Genomic DNA, 21,458 nt, shown 5'->3' with positions numbered 1-21,458 from the left:
TTCCTGCTATGTGTCCTTCACAGAATCACAGAAGTACCTTAATTGGAAGAGACCTTTAAGAGCATTCTCATAGCTGAACTGAGGAGGTGTGGTCTGGCTGATGGAGTAGTGAGGTGGACTGGGAACTGGTTAAAGGAAAGAAGTCAGAGAGTTGTGTTCAATGGGACAGAGTCCACCTGGAGGCCTGTAACTGGTGGAGTCCCTCAGGGGTCACTACTGAGACCACTCTAATTCCACATATCCATTAATGAGCTGGATGAGGGCACAGAGTGCACTGTCCACAAGTTTGCTGGGGACACCAAGCTGGGTGGAGTGGCTGCCACAGCAGAGAGTTGTGCTGCCATTCAGAGGGACTTAGGCTGAGAGCTGGGCAGGGAGACACTGAATGAAGTTGAACAGGGACAAATGCAGAGTCTGGCACCTGGGAAAGAACAATCCCAGGGACCATTATAGGTTGAGGAGGGAGCTGCTGAAGAGCAGTGAAGAGGAGAGGGACTTGGGAGTCCTGGTGGATAGAAGGATGGCCATGAGCCAGCAATGTGCTCTGGTGGCCAGGAGTGCCAATGGCATTCTGGGGTGTACTTGAAGGGCTGTGTTGAGTAGGTGGAGGGAGGTTCTCCTGCCCCTCTACTCTGGCCTGACAAGGCCACATCTGGAGTATTGTGTCCAGTTCTGGGCCCCCCAGCTCAAGAAGGACAGGGAGGTGCTTGAGAGTCCAATGCAGAGCCACAAAGATGATTAAGGGAGTTGAACATCTTCCTTATGAGGAGCGCCTGAGGGAGCTGGGGCTGTGCTGCTTGGAGAGGAGGAGACTGAGAGGTGACCTCATCAGTGGTTATAAAGATGTGCAGGGTGAGTGGCAGGAGGCTGGAGCCAGGCTCTGCTGGGTGATGCCCAGTGACAGGACAAGGGGCAATGGGTGGCAGCTGAGGCATAGGAAGTTTCATGTGAACCTGAGGAAGAATTTTTTCCCTGTGAGGGTGACAGAGCACTGGAACAGGCTGCCCAGGGGAGTTGGGGAGTCTCCCTCTCTGGAGATAGTCAAGAACCACCTGGATGTGTTCCAGTGTGGTCTGGTATAAGTGATCCTGCTCTGGCAGGGGGGCTGGACCAGATGAGCTTTTGAGGTCCCTTCCAGACCCTAACCTTCTTTGATTTCATGAGTCTATGAACATTGAGCCCAACCCTTATCCCAGCACTGCCAGGTCACCACTCAACCATTTTCCTCATCATCACATCTCCATCACATCTCCATCACATCATTGAGCCCAACCCTTATCCCAGCACTGCCAGGTCACCACTAAACCATTTTCCTCATCATCACATCTCCATCACATCTTTGAAAGTGCTCCAAGGATGGGTGTCCTGGGCAGCATGAGCCAGGCCTTGATAACCCTTAGGGGGAAGAAATTGTTCCTCATGCCCAACTTAAACTTCCTCTGGTGCAAGCTGGGGATATTTCCTCTCATTATGGATTTGCTCCACTCGTTCCATCCTTCTCTTTCCCAGGAGGACTCAAGCCTCATCCCAGAACTTCAGATTCAGCACCATGAATTCTCTTGTGCAGCAACTAATGCATTTTGGGGAAAAAAATTGAATGATTATAAAAATCTAAAGCCACAATTATCTTTTTTTCTTTTAGATCCTATAGTGGACTATAAAATTCTATTGTAGGAAATAAAAACCATAAGTTAGGAAGTTTACAGTCGGATTAGCTTTAAAAGAAGGTGTTTAAGAAGTGATAACTCATGGAATTGTAGAAGTCTTTGGGTTTGAAAACACCTCTGAGATCATCAAGTCCAATCACCAACCTAATATCACCATGGCCACAAAACCACTTCCTGAATTTTTGGCTGTTTAGGGGATCAAAAATGTTTACAGACCTGAGGATAGAGAGGGTGTTAATGTTTGCCAGAGAGGAGAAGAGTTTATATGGCTATGAGTACTTGAAATTTTTTGGTAAAATGAAGGGTGGTTTGGAACAGTGGAAGAGCTATTTTGGGTCTCAGAGTGTTTGAAGCACATTGATTTATAACAAGAGCACCTTTGTGGGGAGGAAAGGCAGAGAGCCCTGGAGCTGTTGAGCTTGGAGAAGAGCAGCCTGAGAGATCTTCTCAGCACTCAGCAAGAGCTAGAGGACCTGTGGGAGACAAGAGGGTGATGCCAGACTCTTGCCAGTTGTGCCCAGTGACAGGACAAGGGGCAATAGGCACAAATTGCAACCTAGAAGGTTTGATCTGAACAGGAGGAGAAATTTCTTTGGTGTAAGGTGCTGGAGATCCAGAGCGGGCTGCCCAGAGAGTCTCCTTCTGAATAACTGGACTCCTGAAGTAGCAGATGGAGTCAGAGACCAGTATAGTCCCCCTGTAATCCATGACTCCAGACTAAACAGCCCCAGGTCCCTCAGCCTCTCCTCATCAAACAGTGCTCCAGTCCCCTCATCATCCTTGTAGCCCTCCACTGAACTCTCTCCAGCAGATCCCTGTCCCTTTTAAAGTGGGGAGCCCAAACCTGAAGGCAGTACTCAAGATGAGGTCTCACCATGGTGGCATAGAGAGGGAGTAGCACTTCCCTTGATCTGCTGGACACACTCTTCTTAATGCACCCCAGCATCCCATTGGCCTTCTTGGCCACAAGCTGCACATTGCTGTGCCATGGACAAGTTGGTATCCACCAGCACTCCCAGTGGTTTGGGACTCTTGCCCACCTGCTCTCTTTGCAGATGTCCCTGCTGACTGCAGGGAGGTTGGGCTGGATGACACTGGACTCCACTGGACTCCCTTGAGCAGATCCCCATCCCTCTTAAACTGGGGAGCCCAAACCTACCATGCTGTGGTCTATATCCAACCAGCGGCTTCCTATAGGATGGCTTAGAGCTGGGCTGAGGGTCAAGAGGAAGGGACGAAACTTCTGCAGCAGGCGCAGAGCCCTCACCGGCTAATTAGCCGCAGCGCTGGGCTAGCAGCCTCGGCTGCTGGGTGGGACCTCCGCCAGGGGAATCTCGGGGAAGTAAGTTACAGCTGCTGCTGCTGCTGCTGCTGAGTACCGCACCTCGCAGCCGCCGCAGCGCTGCGCTTGGCGCTGCTCTCCCTGCCTCCTCGCTTGCTGGTGCATATTGATGGCTCCTGCAGATGGGGGCCTGGCCCCCAGGGCACTGCGCTGGCTGCTAAGGCAGTCCTCTCTTCTCACTCGCAGAAGGTTCAAACCCGTAACTATACCCAACAACCGCATCTCAACCTGGGATTTGGTGGCTTGTGTCTTTTCACAAAAGCTTCCTTTTCATTAACTCTGTCAGAGTTTGCTTTTCTCTTTTCCTTTCCTTTCCTTTCCTTTCCTTTCCTTTCCTTTCCTTTCCTTTCCTTTCCTTTCCTTTCCTTTCCTTTCCTTTCCTTTCCTTTCCTTTCCTTTCCTTTCCTTTCCTTTCCTTTCCTTTCCTTTCCTTTCCTCCCCTTTCCCCTTTCCCCTTTCCCTTCTTTTCCTTTCCCCTTTCCTTTCCATTCTCCTTTCTCCTTTGCCTTCCTCCTTTCCTTTCCCCTTTCGTTCCCTTCCCCCTTCCCCTTTCTCCTTTCCTTCCCTTTCCTTTCCCCTTTCCTTTCCCCTTTCATTTCCCCTTTCTTTTCCCCTTTCCTTCCCCTTTCCTTTCCCCTTTCCTTCCCCTTTCCTTTCCCCTTTCCTTCCCCTCTCCCCTTTCCCATTCTCTTCCCTTTCCTTTTGTTTTAATATTATTTTTTTCACAGAAACAGGCAGGTTGGCAAAGCCCTTCAGAATCACCCAGTCCAATCTATAGCCCTACTCTACAAAATTCACCTTAAACCAAAGGAGTAGCATGGGGAAAGAAAAATTGCAGTAGAATCATGGAATTGTTTGGGTTGGAAAAGTTCTCTAAGGTCATCCAATCCAACCATTAACCCAGCACCACCACAACCATTAAAATACGTCCCCAGGTGCCATGTCCACGCCTTTCTTGGCCATGTCCAGAGTGGGTGACTCCACCACCTCCCTGGGCAGCTCATTCCACTCCCTGACAACTCTCTCCATGAATTTTTCTTTTTCTAATGTCCAATCTAAACCTCAGCTTGGGACCATTCCTCCTCTTTATGTCCCAAATGAGCTGTGAGAAGAGCCCAGCAACAGCCTCTCCACAGTGTCCCATCAGGTAGTTGTAGACAGCAATGAGGTCTCCCTTCAGCCTTCTCTTTCTCAAACTACCATCCCCAGCTCCTTCAGTAGCTCCTCACAAGGTTTATTCTCTGAGCTCTTTTTGTTTTGAGTGTTGTGCTTCTGTATGATTGCTTAAGCCAAAATTTCTTTTCTCTTTCTGAATAAAATGGAAAGAATAAGAGAAAAAAAAAAAAAAGAAATAAGACTAGAACCTGGCCAGGCTAGAGAAGAACATCATGAAGTTCAACCAGGGCACCTTGGTGGGAACACCTCCCTGCACCAGTACAGGTGAGAGGGTGATCTGATGGCAAGCAAGTCCATGGAAAAGGACCTGAGAATACTGATGGACAATGAGGTCACCACGAGACAATAATGTGCCCTGTCTCGGTTCTGATTTACATTCCCAGAGACTCAAATGTATATCTGACAGAACCAAATAACAATTTATAGAGTGCCCTTCCCTCTTCCCCCTTCTGTCCTAAAAGAAAAGATTTAGATGGAGAGAGAGGAAAGGGAAGCACACCCAAATAAAGAATCTCACTGTGATTTGGAAGTTAAAAGAAGAAAAGTTTAACAATAAATAAAAAGGTATCTGAGGTAGGGAAGTTACAAAGGTGTAGGGAGGGGAACACAAGATACAAAATGTGTAAATGCAGCCAGATTTTGATGGCAAAGACTTTGTCCACCTCGTGGGTGATGGCCACGTGGTAAAACAAAGAGGAACAGGATGGTGACGCTGGTAAGCAGGGAGGCAGGGAGCACAGAAAGAGTAAACAGGAGGTCTCCCCTGCTATTATGGATCTTTAGGCAGGAAGGGGGAGTGGGCTAAACATCAGCTGGTAGTGTTCAGACCCACCCCTGGAGAAAGGTCAAGGCCACCTAGGGTCAGGTTCAAGGTCACTCCCCCTGGAGGGTTAACCCTGTACATGCCCTCATGGCATAGAAAGTCAATAGTCTCCTGGGTGCATGGAGAGGAGTGTGGCCAGCAAGTCAAGGGAAGTTCTCTTCTCCTCATACTCTGCCCCAATTAGGCTGTTATCTGAAGTACTGGTTCCAGTTGTGGGCTTCCTACTTCAGGAGAGAGAGAACTACTGGACAGAGTCCAGTGGAGGCTGCAAAGATGCTGAGGGGCCTGGAACAGCTCTGTGAGGAGGAAAGGCTAAGAGCCCTGGGGCTGTTGAGCCTGCAGAAGAGCAGCCCCAGAGGGTACTGGATCAATGCCCAGCAAGAGATAAAAGACCTGTGGGGGGCAAGAGCATAAGGCCAGATTCTTCTCAATGATGCCCAGTGCCCAAGGGACAATAGGCACAAGCTGGCACACACGAAGTTTAACCTGAACAGGAGGAGAAACTTTTTGGTGTGAGAGTGCTGGAGCCTTGGAGCAGGCTGCCCAGAGAAGTTGTGGAGTCTCCTTGTCTGGAGAACTTCCAGCCCCAGCTGGGTATTGTGATGCTGGGCAAGCTGCTGTGGGTGTCCTGCTTTAGCAGGGGGATTGGACTGGATGATCTCCAGAGGTCCTTTGCAACCCCTGCAATGTGTGAAGTTGTGATTCTTTGTGATTTCACAAAGCAGTTGCCCTCAGGTCTATGTCTGGACCCCACATAGCTGGATGGCAAGAGGGAGAGACCTTCATGACCTTGGTTATCTTCTGCAGATGTGACAAAAATGAGGTGGAACATTGATTTCCCTCTGCAGACAGATTCATCTCTCCCTCTCCTTTCCTAATATGCAGATTGATTTCATTAACTTGTGGAATATCCAGAAATTGCCAACATGACATAAGAAATAGATTTTTGTTCCTCTATTTTATGGCTTGGACATAATAATTAGTTTTTATGACAAATATAGAGAATAATTAAAATGTGCTCATGAGGGTGATTACAGCCAGTGATGAACTCCATTCCCCACTAATTGAGAAGCTGTATGACTCCTCACTTTGCAATCATCACATCTTCCAGCATCTGGAAGAACTTCCACGTGACAAATGGTTCTCTTCTCCAAGAATTCTCTGACATGTTAGCATGTCTCTTTCCAGAAAGATTTCTTGGCAGAAACTCCTGTTTTTCTATAATCCCAGAACCCCAGCACAGTGGGACTGGGAGGCACCTCTGAAGGTCATCCAGTCCAAACTCTCTGCTCAAGCAGGGCACCCACAGCAGCTTGCCCAGTGGCACAATGTCCAGCTGGGCTTGGAAGCTCTCCAGAGAAGGAGACTCTTCAACTTCTCTGGGTAGCCTGCTCAAGGGCTCCAGCAACTTCACAACAAAGAAGTTTCTCCTGATGTTTAGGTAGAACCTCCTGGGTTCCAGTCTGTGCCCATTGTCTTGTGTTCTGTCACTGGGCACCACTGAGAAGAGTCTGACCCCATCCTCTTGCCCCTACAGGTCCGTTTAACCTTGCTGAGCATTGCTTAGGTTTCCCTCTCAGGCTGCTCTTCTGCAGGCTCATCAGCCCCAGGGCTCTCAGCCTTTCCTCTTTGCAGAGATGCTTCAAGCCCCTCATCACATTTGTAGTCTCCACTGGACTCTCTGCAGTAGTTCCCTGTCTCTCTTGAACTGGGGAGTCCAGAACTGTACTGTGTGACCATCTACAGATCTTCCTAGTGAAGCAACAGTGACTGGTAGGACTAGGACAGTGACTGGCCCCTGTACTCAGCACTGGTTAGATTGTACCTCAAATCATAGGTTCAGTTTTGGGCCTTTAACTCCAAGCATATGGAGGTGTTGGAGCAGGTCCAGAGAAGGGCACCAAAGCTGATGAAGTGTCTGGAAAGCATTTCCATTGAGGAGCAACTGAGGGAACTGGAGTTGGTCAGCTTGGAAAAGAGGAGTCTGAGGAGAGACTTCATTTCTCTCTATAGCTCTCTGAAAGGAGATTTGAATGAGGTGGGGGTTGGCCTCTTCTCCCAATGAACAACCTCAAGTTACACCAGAGGAAGTTTATTTTAGGTTGGTCCTTCTCTCAAGGAAACAACCTCACGTTGCACCAGAGAAGGCTTAGTTTGGACATTAGATTTCTTCAGGGGAAGAGCTCTCCAAGACTGTCCCAGGCTGCTCAGGGTAGTGGTGAAGTCCTCATCCCTGAAGAGGTTTCAAAGCTGCATAGATGTGACACTGAGGGCCATGACTTAGCAGTGGTGGCCTGGCAGTGCTGGGTTAGCAGTTGAGGCTGATGATCAGAAAGGTCTTTTCCAACCCAGGCAATTCCCCACAGTTCCATGGTGACTGCAGAGTCGGTTCTGCAGCAGCCCACTTCTAGTCCTCGCCTGAACTTCATTTTTCACACTGTTTGTTTTAATTGCTTTTGGAAACAGGAACAGATTTGTTTCTTTCTGTTATGCCCAGCCCAAGGGACCATCAACATCAGGCTGCATCCCTCATGCCACACTCCATCTCTGTGCACGTCCAATAAAGTTGATTTATTTGTTTCAGGCTGAGGTGGATGCAAGCTTTGGTAAATATTTAAACAAAACTCTGCAAACCAGCTCAGTAAATACCTTTTTTGAGCTTGTTCCCTGAGTTGGTTTGGGGTTTTTTTGCCATCCTATAATGTTGATAAATGACTTATTAAAGCAGAGCACAAGGACTGGTCTCAGTGAAGAATTTGAGGTGGGAAATATTGGAAACTGATGAAATTCTCCTATTATTGGGTAATTTACAGGAGTCTTTTTTAGACATTCACAGAATTACAGCACACATCCAGTTGGAAGAGACCTCAAAGATCAGCCAGTCTAACCCTTAACCCTGTACTAAACCATATCCCTAAGCACCAGGTGCACAGGCTGCTTAAACACCTCCAGAGATGGCAGCTCCACCACTGCCCTGGACAGACCATTCCAATGTTTGAGAACCCTTTCAGTGAAGGGATATTTCCTAAGGTGCAGCCTAAACTTCCCCTGGTGAAGCTTGAAACCATTTCCTCTAATCCTCTTATTTGGCACCAAGCAGAAGAGGCTGCACCCTCCTCACTCTTATCTCCCTTCAGGTAGTTGTTGAGACAGATGAGGTCTCCCCTCAGCCTCCTCTTCTCCAGTCTGAACAGCTCCATCTCCCTCAGACACTGCTCATAGGCAGCGTATTCTAGGTCCTTTGTGAGCCCTTCTCTGGAGACTCCTCAGCATCTGGGTGTCCCTCTTGTTGTGAGTGGCCCAGAATGGAACACAGTACTCAAGCCCCACCAGTGCTGAGTACTGAGGGATTATGATCTTCCTGTTTCTGCTGGCTGCAGTGTTCCTTATACAAGCTGGGATGGCACTGACATCCTTGGCCACCTGGGCACACTCCTGACTCACATTTAATCACCTCTAACCAATACCCCCAGGTCCTTCTCCAAGCTGCAGCATTCCAATCTCAAATGCCTATGTCTGTAGCTTACCATGAGCTTGTGACCCAGGTGGAGAATGCATTCACCCAGACATTTGGAGGGAGGGGGTGCTGGTGATCTGCACTCTGTAAGGGTGGGTTTGCTCACGGATCATTTGCAGCAGTGGGGATGTCTCACCGCCTGCATAGAACAGTTTGGGTCAGAAGGGCCCTTCAAAGGTCATCTACTTCAACCTCCCCCAGTGTGCAGGGACATTCTCCACTAGATCAGGTTGCCCAGAGCCCTGTTAAGCCTTATCTCTAATATCTCCAAGGATGGAGCCTCAACTACCTCCCTGGGCAACCTGTTCCACTTTTCCACTATCCTCATGGTGAAGAACTTCCTCCTAATGTGCAATCTGTGTCTACTCTGGATTTAAAAGTGTTGTCCCTCATCCTGTCACTCCAGGTCTTTGTAAACAGTCCCTTTCCAGCTTTCTTGTAAGCCAGTATAGACCAGTACAGGCCTTCAGTAAGCCAGTACCCTTCAGGTACTGGAAAGCCACTATTAGGTCCTGTGAGGGTTTATACTTCAAAGCTGATGGCAGGTTACTTAGAGGGGAAAAAAGACAAGTATCATTAAGAAACTGTGACCAAAATGTACTGCCCCCAGTACAGATCAGGAGCTGACTTGCTGGAAAGCAGCTCCATGGAGAAGGACCTGAGAGTGCTGGACAAGTTCTCCATGAGCCAGTGATGTGCTCTTGTGGCCAAGAAGGTAAATATTCTCCTGGGGTGCATGAAGAAGAATGCCCAACTCATCAAGGGAGGGTCTCCTGCTACTCTGTTCTGATGAGAGTATGTCTGGAGTCCTGTGTCCAGTTCTGGGCTCCCCCAGTCCAGAAGGACAAGGCTGTGCTAGAGAGTGTCCAATGGGTGTGAGGATCACAGAATCACAGAATTAACCAGGTTGGAAAAGACCTTCCAGGATCTTCCAGTCCAACCTATCACCTAACTCTTCTAATTAACCAAACTTGGAACTAAGTGCCCCATGCAGCCTCCTCTAAAACATCTCCAGGGATGGAGACTTCACCACCTCCCTGGGCAGCCCATTCCAATGCAAATCACTCTTGCTGTGAAGAAATTCTTCCTAACATCCAGCCTAGACCTCCTCTGGCACAACTTCAGACTGTGTCCTCTTGTTCTGCCCCTGGGTGCCTGGCAGAAGAGACCAACCCCATCTGGCTACAACCTCCTTTCAGGTAGTTGTACACAGCAATGAGGTCTGCCCTGAGCCTCCTCTTCTGCAGGCTGCACACCCCCAGCTCCCTCAGCCTCTCCTCACAGGGCTGTGCTCCAGCCTCCTCCCCAGCCTTGGTGCCCTTCTTCGGATGATGAAAGGACTGGAACATGTCTGATGAGGAAAGGCTGAGAGAAGAGACCTGAGGCTCTGCAGACAGGAGAAGACAAGACTGAGAGGGGATCTGATTAATGTTTATAAATATCTGAGGGTGAGTGTCATGAAGGGGACAGGCTCTCTTCAGTGATGTTCTGTGACAGAACAAAGGGCAGTGGATACAAACTTGAATGTAGGAGATTCCATCTGAGTGGGGAAGAAATGTCTTTGGTGCGAGGATGCTGGAGCCCTGGAGCAGGTTGCTCAGAGAGGTGCTGGAGTCTCCGTGTCTGGAGAGCTTCCAAACGCAGCTGGCCATTGTGATCCTGGGCAAGCTGCTATGGGTGCCCCTGCTTTAGCAGGGGGGTTGAACTGGATGACCTCCAGAGGTCCCTTCTAACTCCTACCACTCTGTGATAATTCTATGATTAACATTTGCTCCTCTCTGTTCCTGTTTTACTCTGTATATCTCTCTCAGTTAATCAGGTTTCAGTAAAGCAGTGGAGCAGACTGTGTCCTGAATGGAAAATGAAGCTTCACTGAACTGTGAATCTGTTTCCAAACTGACTAGAATCATAGAATCAGTAAAATTGGAAAAGACCTCTATGATCATCGAGTCCAAGTGTCAATCCAATACCTTGAAATTAACTAGGAAAAAAACCCTACCACCATCACGTTATTTTTCTCATTGCTTTTAGGCAACAGAAACTTCCAGCTCTGCTCTTGACTCATTTTCGTTCCCAGAAAATGATGGAAGGCTGAGGTGAATTTAATGTTTGAAGTGACCCAGGCAATTCTTTCATTACGATTTTGCAAGTGGGGAATTGGTCCCAAATCACTCAAAATATTTAAGTGCAAAATCAGACTGTACAATGGCTTAGAGCAGTCTATGGGCAGTGGCCACACAGTGGCTTCGCCATCACTTCACAGTGACTCCCCAGTCCCTCCAGATAACTGCAGTGGTTTCCATCTGCTCTTCTCCCACTGAGATGATGCTCTGTGTGATCACTGGTGTTTGGCAGCAGCAGGGGTCCTGTAACAAACTGTGCCCTGCATCAGCATCACAGCACCCACTGTGAGTGGCACCATTGCTTTTGCGGCTGCCTGTGATAGGGTCATGGAATCCCAGGCTGCTTTGGGTGGCAGACACACTTAAAGGTCATCCAGTCAAGCCCCCTGCCATGAGCAGGGACAGCTGCAGCTACAACAGATTGCTCAGAGCTTCAAACAACCTGATCTGGAATGGTTCCAGGAATGAGGCATCTCCCACCTCTCTGGATAACCTGAGCTGGGGTCACATCCCTCATCCCGCATGGTGCTCTGAGGGACACCTCCTGTCACTAATCCCCATGTGGACAACGAGTTGTTTGCCACTGCTTTCTGGATGCAGCCATACAAACAATTCTGCTTCCACCCAACAGTCCAGCCATTCTTCAAATCCATATCTCCTCAACTGAGATAAGGACGTGGTCAAGGGAGGGGTTCCAGGTTTGGGACAACCCCTGCCAAGATTCACAGAATGTACAGGGTTGGAAGGAACCCTGAAGGGTCGTCTTGTCCAACCTCTCTGCAGCCAGCAGGGACACCTTCAACTGAAGCAGCTTGCTCAGGGCTCCATCAGGATAGACCAGGGATAGGGCTTCAACCCCATCTGGCATTCACAGTCTGGGGAGGAGAAGGCACTGAGGTGATCTTATTGTGGCCTTTCAGTATCTGAAGGGGGCTACAAGAAAGCTGGGGAGGGACTTTTTAGGCTGTCAGGTAGTGCTAGGATTGGGGGGAATGAACAAAGCTAGAAATGGGTAGATTCAGACTGGATCTCAGAAAGAAGTTCAGCATGAGGGTGGTGAGAGCCTGGAAGGGGTTGCCCAGGTTGATGGTGGAAGCCTCATCCCTGGAGGTGTTTAAGGCTAGGCTGGATGAGGCTGTGGCAAACCTGATCTAGTGTGAGGTGTCTCTGCCCATGGCAGGGGGGTTGGAACTGCATGATCCCTGTGGTCTCTTCCAACCCTGACTGATTCTGTGATTTTATGATACTATGATTCTGTTCCAGTGTCTCACACCCTCATTGTGAAGAACTTCCTCCTGATATCCAACCTAAATCTCCCCTGCTCCAATTTCAGACCATTACCCCTCGTCCTATCCCCACAGGCCCTTCTAAACAGCCTCTTCCCAGCCTTTCTGTGGGCTCCTTTCAATTATAAATGATGCTTTAAGGTCTCCCTGGGTTGGACAGCCCCAACTCTCAAGGTTGAACAGCCCAAACTCCCTCAGCCTGTCTCCATAGCAGAGGTGCTCCAGACCTCTGATCATCTTTGTGTCCTCCCTTGAACCTGCTTTAGCAGATCCATGTCTCTCTTGTGTTGAGGGTCTCAGAGCTGGACACAGCTCTCCAGGTGAGTTCTCAGTGGAGCAGAGCAGAGCAGAGTGGCAGAATCCCCTCTCTCCATCTGCTGGCCACACGTCTTTTGATGCAGCTCAGGCTGTCACTGGCCTTCTGGGCTGCAAGTGCCCATTGCTGGCTCACATCCAGCTTCTCATCCAGCAGCACCCCCAAGTTCTGCTCTCACCCTGTCCCTTCACCCTACTGTCCCCACTGCAGGCAGTTTGATAAAACTAAATGAAGCAGAAGATGAGTTTTGATTGCCTCCTCTTTAATCTCTGCACTCTATAAACCTCGTCCTAAGTAGGAAATTAGCCACTTTAAACCATCTTAACAACAACAAAAAGTCCAATGGTCATAAAGTGCTTTTACTTGAGAGTTTATTTCATTTCTCATCCTTCCTTGCTCTCTTGTTCCTTTTGCATTCCATACTCTGCATAAATGTTTATTCACTGCTCTGTTTAATTTTCTTCCTGACCTTCAGAGTTGCCCTCTGGGATGGGTGGAAGTCTGTAGTTGTTGGAAGGAAGAGCAGATTTAATCTGCACTCAAAGCTCAGCACAGCAGATCTTACAAGCTAAATTTGCTCCTAGATCAGAGTCATTAGAGGGATCATAAGAAGAACAAAACCAAAACAAACATTTTTCTGTTCTGATTAAATATTAGCATTCCATTGTGGTTATGCATACATAGATTCTAGCCATCAGTAGGAAATTCTAGTCATAATTACTAAATTCCAGTCATAATTAATAATTTTGAGTTATAATTAATGCATTTCACAGATTTTACTCATCTGAGTTCAATGAGTCCCATCAGTCAGCAAACAGCAGAGAAATTAAGAGCATACTGAGAAAAACCAAATCATAGAATTACAGAATGGGAGGGGTTGGAAGTGGCCTCTGGGGATCATTGAGCCTAACCCCCCTGACAAAGCAGGTTCACCTACAGAACCATAAAATCAGAGAATCAACCAGGTTGGAAGAGACCTCCAAGATCATCCAGTCCAACCTAGCACCCAGCCCTAGCCAGGCAACGAGACCATGACACTAAGTGCCTCATCCAGGCTTTGCTTCAACACCTCCAGGCATGGGGACTCCACCACCCCCCTGGGCAGCCCATTCCAATGCCAATCACTCTCTCTGGGAAGAACTTCCTCCTGACATCCAGCCTAGACCTCCCCTGGCACAAGTTGAGACTATGTCCCCTTGTTCTGTTGCTGGGTGCCTGGCAGAAGAGCCCAACCCCACCTGGCTACAGCCTCCCTTCAGGTAGCTGTAGAGACCAATGAGGTCTGCCCTGAGCCTCCTCTTCTGCAGGCTGCACACCCCCAGCTCCCTCAGCCTCTCCTCACAGGGCTGTGCTCCAGGCCTCTCACCAGCTTCATTGCTCTTCTCTGAACACCTTCCAGCACCTCAACATCTCTCTTGAATTGAGGAGACCAGAACTGGACACAGCACTCAAGGTGTGGCCTGACCAGTGCTGAGTACAGGGGCAGAATAACCTCCCTGGTCTTGCTGGCCACACTGTTCCTGATGCAGGCCAGGATGTCATTGGCTCTCCTGCCCACCTGGGCACACTGCTGGCTCATCTTCAGCTACAATCTACCAGCTACTATCTACCAGCACTCCCAGGTCCCTCTCTGCCTGGCTGCTCTTCAGCCACTCTGTCCCCAGCCTCCATCACTGCTTGGGGTTGTTGTGGCCAAAGTGCAGAACCCTGCACTTGGCCTTGTTGAATCTCATCCCATTGGCCTCTGCCCACCCATCCAGCCTGGCCAGGTCCCTCTGCAGGGCTCTCCTATCCTCCAACAGATCAATACCTGCTCCTAACTTGCTGTCATAAGAAGGTCATACAGGAACATTTCCTGATGGGTTTAAAATGTCTCCAGGGATGGAGACTTTACCACCTCTCTGGGCAGCCTGCTCCAGGGCTCCAGCACTCTTATGCTAAAGAATTTTCTCCTCACATTCTAGTTTGTGTCTGTTACCCCTTATCTTGTCACTGGGTACCACTGAAAACTCCTGGCCCCATCCTCCTGACACCCACTCTTGAAGTATTGATCAGCATTGATGAGATCTCACTCAGCCTTCTATTTTCCCAGCTAAAAAGTCCAAATTCTCTCCTCACACGAGAGATGTTGTGGTCTCCTCAACATCTTTGTAGCCTTTTGCTGTACCCTCTCCAGCAAGTTCCTGTCTTTGGACTGTGGAGCCCAGAACTGGACACAGGACTCCAGATGTGGCCTCATCAGGACAGAATAGAGGGGAAGAAGAACCTTCCTTGACTCATTGGCCACACTCTTCTTGATCCATCCTAGGATGCCATTGGCCTTCTTGACCACAAGGACACATTGCTGGCTCATGGTCATCCTGTTGTCCATTGGGACTCCCAGGTCCTTCCTCACAGAGCTGTAAACCAAAAGCAAATGTGAACTTCCAGAAACTCTGCAGAAGCCAATTTCTGTCATGGCACAGAAGAGCTTCCCAGGAAATCATTGCATGAATGATGCAACTTAGGGTAACTTAGGGTGATAAGATGTCTCCTACCAGATTTTATGTCACCTCCAAAGTAGTTTAAGGAAAAGCCCAGTCAATTAGAGAATGAACAACACATCTACTTAGGAGAAAATGGTTTAATCTGCACTCTCTAATGGTGGGAAATTCATCATCTTCTACCACCCCCCAGTCTAAATCCTCCCTTGGAAATATTGCCAAATTCCTGATGATAAGTCCCAGTAAGAAACAAGTCTGGGCACCTCTTATGGATCCAAGCTTCCAGCCATCAGAGAAGACTAGAGGAGGTTTGTCTCAAACCTAACTCCCCCTGGCACAATTTCAGGCCATTTCCTCTGCTTCTACCACCTCATTCTAGGGAGAAGAGACTGATCCCCACCTAGCTCCAACCTCCTTATAGGAAGTTGTAGAGAACAATGAGACCTTCCCTCAGTTTCCTCTTCCCTCAGATTTGGATGTGGTGCTCAGGGCTATGGTTTTAGGTGAATCTTAGAGTAGAGTTCTAGAATCATAGAATCATAGAATCAAGCAGGTTGGAAGAGAGCTCCAAGATCATCCAGTCCAACCTATCACCCAGCCCTAACCAATCAACCAGACCATGGCACCAAGTGCCTCATCCAGTCTTTTCTTGAAGACCCCCAGGGACGGTGCCTCCACCACCTCCCTGGGCAGCCCATTCCAATGGGAAATCACTCTCTCTGTGAAGAACTTCTTCCTAACATCCAGCCTATACCTACCCTGACACAACTTGAGACTGTGATCTTGAAGGGCTTTGCTAACATATATGTTGCTGTGATTCTGTGACTGAGCAACCTCCCACTAAGCCAGGCTGCTCAAGGCTTCAAACACCTCCAGAGAGGCAGCATCCACAGCCTCCCTAGACAACCTGTTCCAGTGTCTCACCACCCTCACTGGAAATAATTTCTTCCTAATCTCCAGTCTAAATCTGCATGGGGGAGGAGAGGGAAAGAGCAGGAGCTGAATGCAGAAAATCCAGGGCTGGGAAGCTGATAACTGGGGTTAAAAAGCTGCTTTTTGTAAGGACACTTGGAAAGGAGCTGAAAGAGAGCAAATAATCACAGAATCATAGAATCACAGAATGTCAGGGGCTGGAAGGGACCTCCAAAGTTCATCTGGACCAGCCCACTGCCAGAGCAGGATCACCTAGAGCACATCACACTGGAATACATCCAGATGGCTCTTGAACATCTCCAGAGAGGGAGACTCCCCAACCCCCCTGGGCAGTCTGTTCCAGAGCTCTGTCACCCTCACAGGGAAAAAGTCTTCCTCAGGTTCACATGGAGCCTCCTATGCCTCAGCTTCCACCCATTGCCTCCTGTCCTGTCACTGGGCATCACCCAGCAGAGCCTGGCTGCAGCCTCCTGGCACTCACTCCTTACATATAAACATCAACAGTCACCCCTTAGTCTCCTCCTGTGGAAGGGCAGAGGCCAGTAAAGACAATGATTGTGTTAGCAGCAGAGAACAGTGTAGATCATGTTGGTCTGCCTGTTGGAAGAGAAATTGTGCTCATCTGGGCGAAGGTGATGAAATCTTGTTACTTCAGCTCAAGACTCCTGCCTGTGGCAGGGCTGTCATTGTCTCTTCTTAGGTAGTTCATATTGGGGCAGATTTGATTGCAATTATTTATATGATCCTGCTTGTCTGATGGATTCTCCTGCTACTGAGCTGAAGGACCAGCAACAAAGCATGCCACGAGCAACTTCTTCCCCCTGAAATGGATGTTGTCATATTCTAAATCTGCTTTCAGCAGTGACAGCAATTAAATCATTCTACTGAACAATGAGTGGGCACAAGAAGGACATGGATCTGTTGGAGATGGTCCAGATGGGGCCATGAAGATGATTAGAGGACTGGAGCATCCTCCCTGCAGGGACAGGCTGAGGGATTTGGGGCTGGAGAGACCTTAGAGCAGACTTCCAGTACCTGAAGTGGGCTACAGGGAGACATTTTTACAAGGGCTTGCTGTGACAGGATACCTCACACTAGATCAGGCTGGCCACAGCCTCATCCAGCCTGGCCTTGAACACCTCCAGGGATGAGGCTTCCACCACCTTCTTGTGCAACCCCTTCCAGCCTCTCACCACCCTCATGCTGAAGAACTTCTTTCTAACATCCAGTCTGAATCTACCCATTTCTAGCTTTGTTCCATTCTTCCCAGTCCTATCACTACCTGACAGCCTAAAGAGTCCCTCCCCAGCTTTCTTGTAGCCCCCTTAAGATACTGAAAGGCCACAATAAGATCATCTTGAAGTCTTCTCCTCTATAGACTGAAACCAGAGCAGGGGAGATTTATAGTGGTCTTTTGGAAGGAGTTCTTTACTATGAGGGTGGTGAGACTCTAGAACAGGTTGCTCAGAGAATTTGTAGTTGCCTCATCCCTGGAGGTGTTTAAGGCCAGGCTGCATGGGGCCTTGAGCAACCAGGTCTAGTGGAAAGTGTCTCTGACCATGGCAGAGGTTTTGGAAGTAGATGACTTTTAAGGTCCCTTCCAACATAAACCATTCTATGATACGGTTCTATGATGGTGGTTGATGCAGGGAAGAGGCTGGGATAAACCTAACCCAAACCCTGGCACAGCATGAGCACCAGGAGACCTCCAACTTTGCAGGTTCATAGACTGCATCAGGTTGGAAGGGACCCTCAAAGGCCATTATATCCAACACCCTCCCCCCGCCCCCCCCCCCCCCCCCCAGCGAGCAGGAACATCTCCAACTAGATCAGTCTGCCAGGGGCCATCAAGGCTGATCTTCAATGTCTCCAGGGACAGAGTCTCCACAACCTTTGAGTTGCTTTGGTTTGTACTGATCACCTAGCTACCAGCACAGGGGCTCAGCAGGCTGCAGCCATCTCCTCCATGTTAAATTGAATCAGGCTACAGGATTTGGGGCTCTGCAGTCTGGAGAAGAGAAGGCTTCAAGAAGACCTTGGAATGGCCTTCCAGCATCTGAAGGGGGCTACAGGAGGGCTGGGGAGGGACTATTGACAAGGTTTTCTAATGACAGAATGAGGAGGAATTGGCTTGAACTGGAAGAGAGGAGATTCAAACTGGATGTTAGGAAGAAGTTGTTTGCAGTGAGGGTGGTGAGACACTGGCACAGGTTGCCCAGGGAAGCTGTGGATGACAGAATCAGAGAACATGAGTGAAAGATCACATTCTGTGATTCTGTGCTCCACAACCTCCCTGAAAGTGTTCAAAGGCAGGCTGGATGAGGCCTTGAGCAACCTGTTCTAGTGGGAAGTGTCCCTGCCTATGGCAGAGGGTTGGAACTGGCTGAGCTTTGAGGCCCCTTCCAACCTAAACCATTCTATGATGCTATGTAAAGCCCCTGGACAAGGTGTCAGTGTGAGGGGTCCCTCTGTGCTGCTGCTTCCACAATGCCAGAAGATGATCAAATCTCTCTTTCATTTTCTACCTTCAAAGGTGTAGACCCTCAAAGAAGAAGTTTAATGCTCTTGCAAATATTACTCCATGAAATTTTCTTAACCTGGAAGGCATTTCCTCACAGTTCCAATGAAATATTGCCAGTCATATCTGTTTACTTGTGAGAAGAAGTGTTTTGAGTTGATGTGATTCCTTGGCTTGACTTTCTGGAAGTGCATTCACTTCTTGAAGGATAAAGAAATAAGTAGCTCAGATTTAGGAAGATATGTTGTAAAATACAGCAGAGTGAATAAAGCTGCTGTGTGTGCCCCATTATTCATCATATCCTGCTCCCAGATGGATTTCTGTAGCTCAGGTAGATGGATCCCTCACCAGGTGCCCTTAGCAAGTAGATTTATTTTTCATACCACACACACATCAATAAGAATTGCTTCCAGTGTTGTCTTCAGAGCCAGGCTGGAACCTTGACAGTCACAGAATCAAGGAATTACTTGGGTTGGTAAAGACCTCTAAGATCAGCAAGTCCAACCATCAACCCAAGTGCCATGTCCAAGTCACCATCCAGGGATGGTGACTCCACCACTTCCCTGAGCAGCCTGTTCCAATGCCCAGCTTTTGACACTGATATTGAACTTGGGCTGGGGTGAAGGGGTGGGGAACATCTGGAGTAACAAAACCCCTTTTCAGGGCATGGAGAACACCAAGAAGGGGTCAATACTGCACTGGTGAAGCCACACCTTGATTCCTGGGTTCATTTTTGGGCTACTCACTCCAACAAGAACATTGAGGTTCTGGAGAAGAACCAGAGAAGGGCAACGATGCTGGTGAAGGGTCTGGAGAACAGGATTGGTGAAGAGCAGCTGAGGGAACTGAGGTTGTTTAGTCTGGAGAAGAGGAGGCTGAGGGGAGATGTCATTATTTTCTACAACTCCCTAAAGGAGATTTGAGACAGGTGGGGGTTGGCTTCTGCTGCCAAAGAACAAGCAACAGAAGGGGAGGAAATGGTTTCAAGTTGATTCATGGAAGGTTTAAATTTCTTCACCTTGAGGATAGTCAAGGCCTGGCCCAGACTGGCCAGGGCAGTGGTGGAGTCCCCATCCCAGAAGGAGTTTCAAAGCTGTGTAGATGTGATGCTGAGAGAAGGGCAACAAAGCTGATGAGGGGCCTGGAGCACAGCCCTGTGAGGAGAGGCTGAGGGAGCTGGGGGTGTGCAGCCTGCAGAAGAGGAGGCTCAGGGCAGACCTCATTGCTGTCTACAACTACCTGAAAGGAGGCTGTAGCCAGGTGGGGTTGGTCTCTTCTGCCAGGCACCCAGTGACAGAACAAGGGGACACAGTCTCAAGCTGTGCCAAGAGAGGTCTAGGCTGGATGTTAGGAAGAAGTTCTTCCCAGAGAGAGTGACTGGCATTGGGGTGGGCTGCCCAGGGAGGAGGTGGAGTCCCTATTCCTGGTAGACTCTGTGATTCTGTGATGCTGAGGGCCATGGTTCAGCAGTGAGCTGGCAGAGCTGGGTTAATGGCTGGACATCACAGTCTCAAATTTCTCTTCCAATCTAAACGATTCTATGATCCCATGGTTGCTTCTCAGGCAGCAGCTTTCTACTCAAAGATTCCCCTTGTTTCGTTCCAGTTTCTCCGAAGATATTCCGCATCTCGAGTGACCTCGTTGTGAACGAAGGGAGCAATGTCACGCTGGTGTGCCTGGCCACGGGGAAGCCAGAGCCCTCCATTTCCTGGAGACACATCTCCCCATCTGGTGAGTACAGCTACCTCTCACCTGAACCTTTCCTTAGTGTTTGTGATGGTTTGGGCTCTTACCCGCCCCCCCACACTTTGTATTTGCCCCAGCTAACTCAGACGGACCCTGGGAATAGAGATGAAGCAATTTATTTACAGCTAGCAGAATTTACAAGCAGCTATTTACAATATATACAGTTATATACAGTTATATACATAAATATACAAAGGATAAACAATACAGAAGCACAACTCCCCTCCCAGAAACCTGAGTCCCCAGGAGGGGCTCTCAAACCACCCCAACACCTCCCCCGGCCCTCTCAACCTTACCCCAGTTCTCAGGAAGAAGAGAGGTGCAGCCAAGAGGTTAGGGAGCAAGGTTAGTAGGAGCAAGGTTAATGAGATGTGACCAGGTCTGAAGGCAAAGGCAGAAGAAAAAGACAAAATGGAGAAAGTTTACTTCTTCTTCCCAGAGGTCTCAGCGTAACTGTGAGAGAAGTTGACATCAATTGTTTTCATTTCACTGCCTGTTATCTAGTTCTTGTACCAAAACATTCCAGCTTGCTTCTAACTAGCACAGTGTTCCACCAGGGACAGGCTGCAGGAGTTTCAGAGTTTGCACACACACACACTAGATTAACCAGGCTATCTCAGCTGGATAGAAGTTAAGGAATGAAGATTTATATTCACAGCTTAGCATGATTTACAAGCATAGATCTACAGTCACAGAATCATAGAAGCACAGAACATCAGGAGTTGGAAGGGACCTCAAAAGCTCATCTGGTCCAGCCCCCCTGCCAGAGCAGGATCTCCTAGAGCAGATCACACAGGAACACATCCAGGTGAGTTTTGAATATCTCCAGAGAGGGAGACTCCACAGCCCCCCTGGGCAGCCTGTTCCAGTGCTCTGTCACCCTCTCAGGGAAAAATTCCTCCTCATGTTTACATGAAGCTTCCTATGCCTCAGCTGCCACCTATTGCCCCTTGTCCTGGCACTGGGCATCACCCAGCAGAGCCTGGCTCCAGCCTCCTGCCACTCACCCTGCTTGCACCAGAGGAAGTTTAAGTTGGGCATGAGGAACAATTTCTTCCCCCTGAGGGTTGTCAAGGCCTGGCTCATGCTGCCCAGGACACCCATCCTTGGAGCACTTTCAAAGATGTGATGGAGATGTGAAGATGAGGAAAATGGTTTAGTGGTAACCTGGCAGTGCTGGGATAAGGGTTGGGCTCAATGTTCATAGATTCATGAAATCAAAGAAGGTTAGGGTCTGGAAGGGACCTCAAAAGATCATCTGGTCCAGCCCCCCTGCCAGAGCAGGATCACTTATACCAGATCACACTGGAACACATCCAGGTGGTTCTTGAATATCTCCAGAGAGGGAGACTCCACAACCCCCCTGGGCAGTCTGTTCCAGTGCTCTGTCACACTCACAGGGAAAAAAATCTTCCTCAGGTTCACATGAAACTTCCTATGCCTCAGCTGCCACCCATTGCCCCTTGTCCTGGCACTGGGCATCACCCAGCAGAGCCTGGCTCCAGCCTCCTGCCACTCACCCCTTACA

The 21,458-nt window shown here is 48.9% G+C and overlaps 1 protein-coding gene across 1 annotated transcript in view; it reads left to right on the top strand.

Moving 5' to 3' along the window:
• The window catches only part of NEGR1 (neuronal growth regulator 1), a 334,002-nt gene that overhangs the window by 201,085 nt on the left and 111,459 nt on the right, over positions 1 to 21,458 (top strand). Inside the window, exon 3 of the mRNA XM_064147507.1 lies at positions 19,790 to 19,915. Within this exon, the coding sequence (XP_064003577.1) occupies positions 19,790 to 19,915 (126 nt within the window). The remainder of the gene's footprint in view (positions 1 to 19,789; positions 19,916 to 21,458) is intronic.

This window comes from Pogoniulus pusillus, chromosome 8, assembly GCF_015220805.1.
Source record: "Pogoniulus pusillus isolate bPogPus1 chromosome 8, bPogPus1.pri, whole genome shotgun sequence".
NCBI lineage: Eukaryota > Metazoa > Chordata > Aves > Piciformes > Lybiidae > Pogoniulus > Pogoniulus pusillus.
The sequence above is the reverse complement of the archived record's forward strand: the minus strand, read 5'-3'. Positions and strand labels throughout refer to the sequence as shown.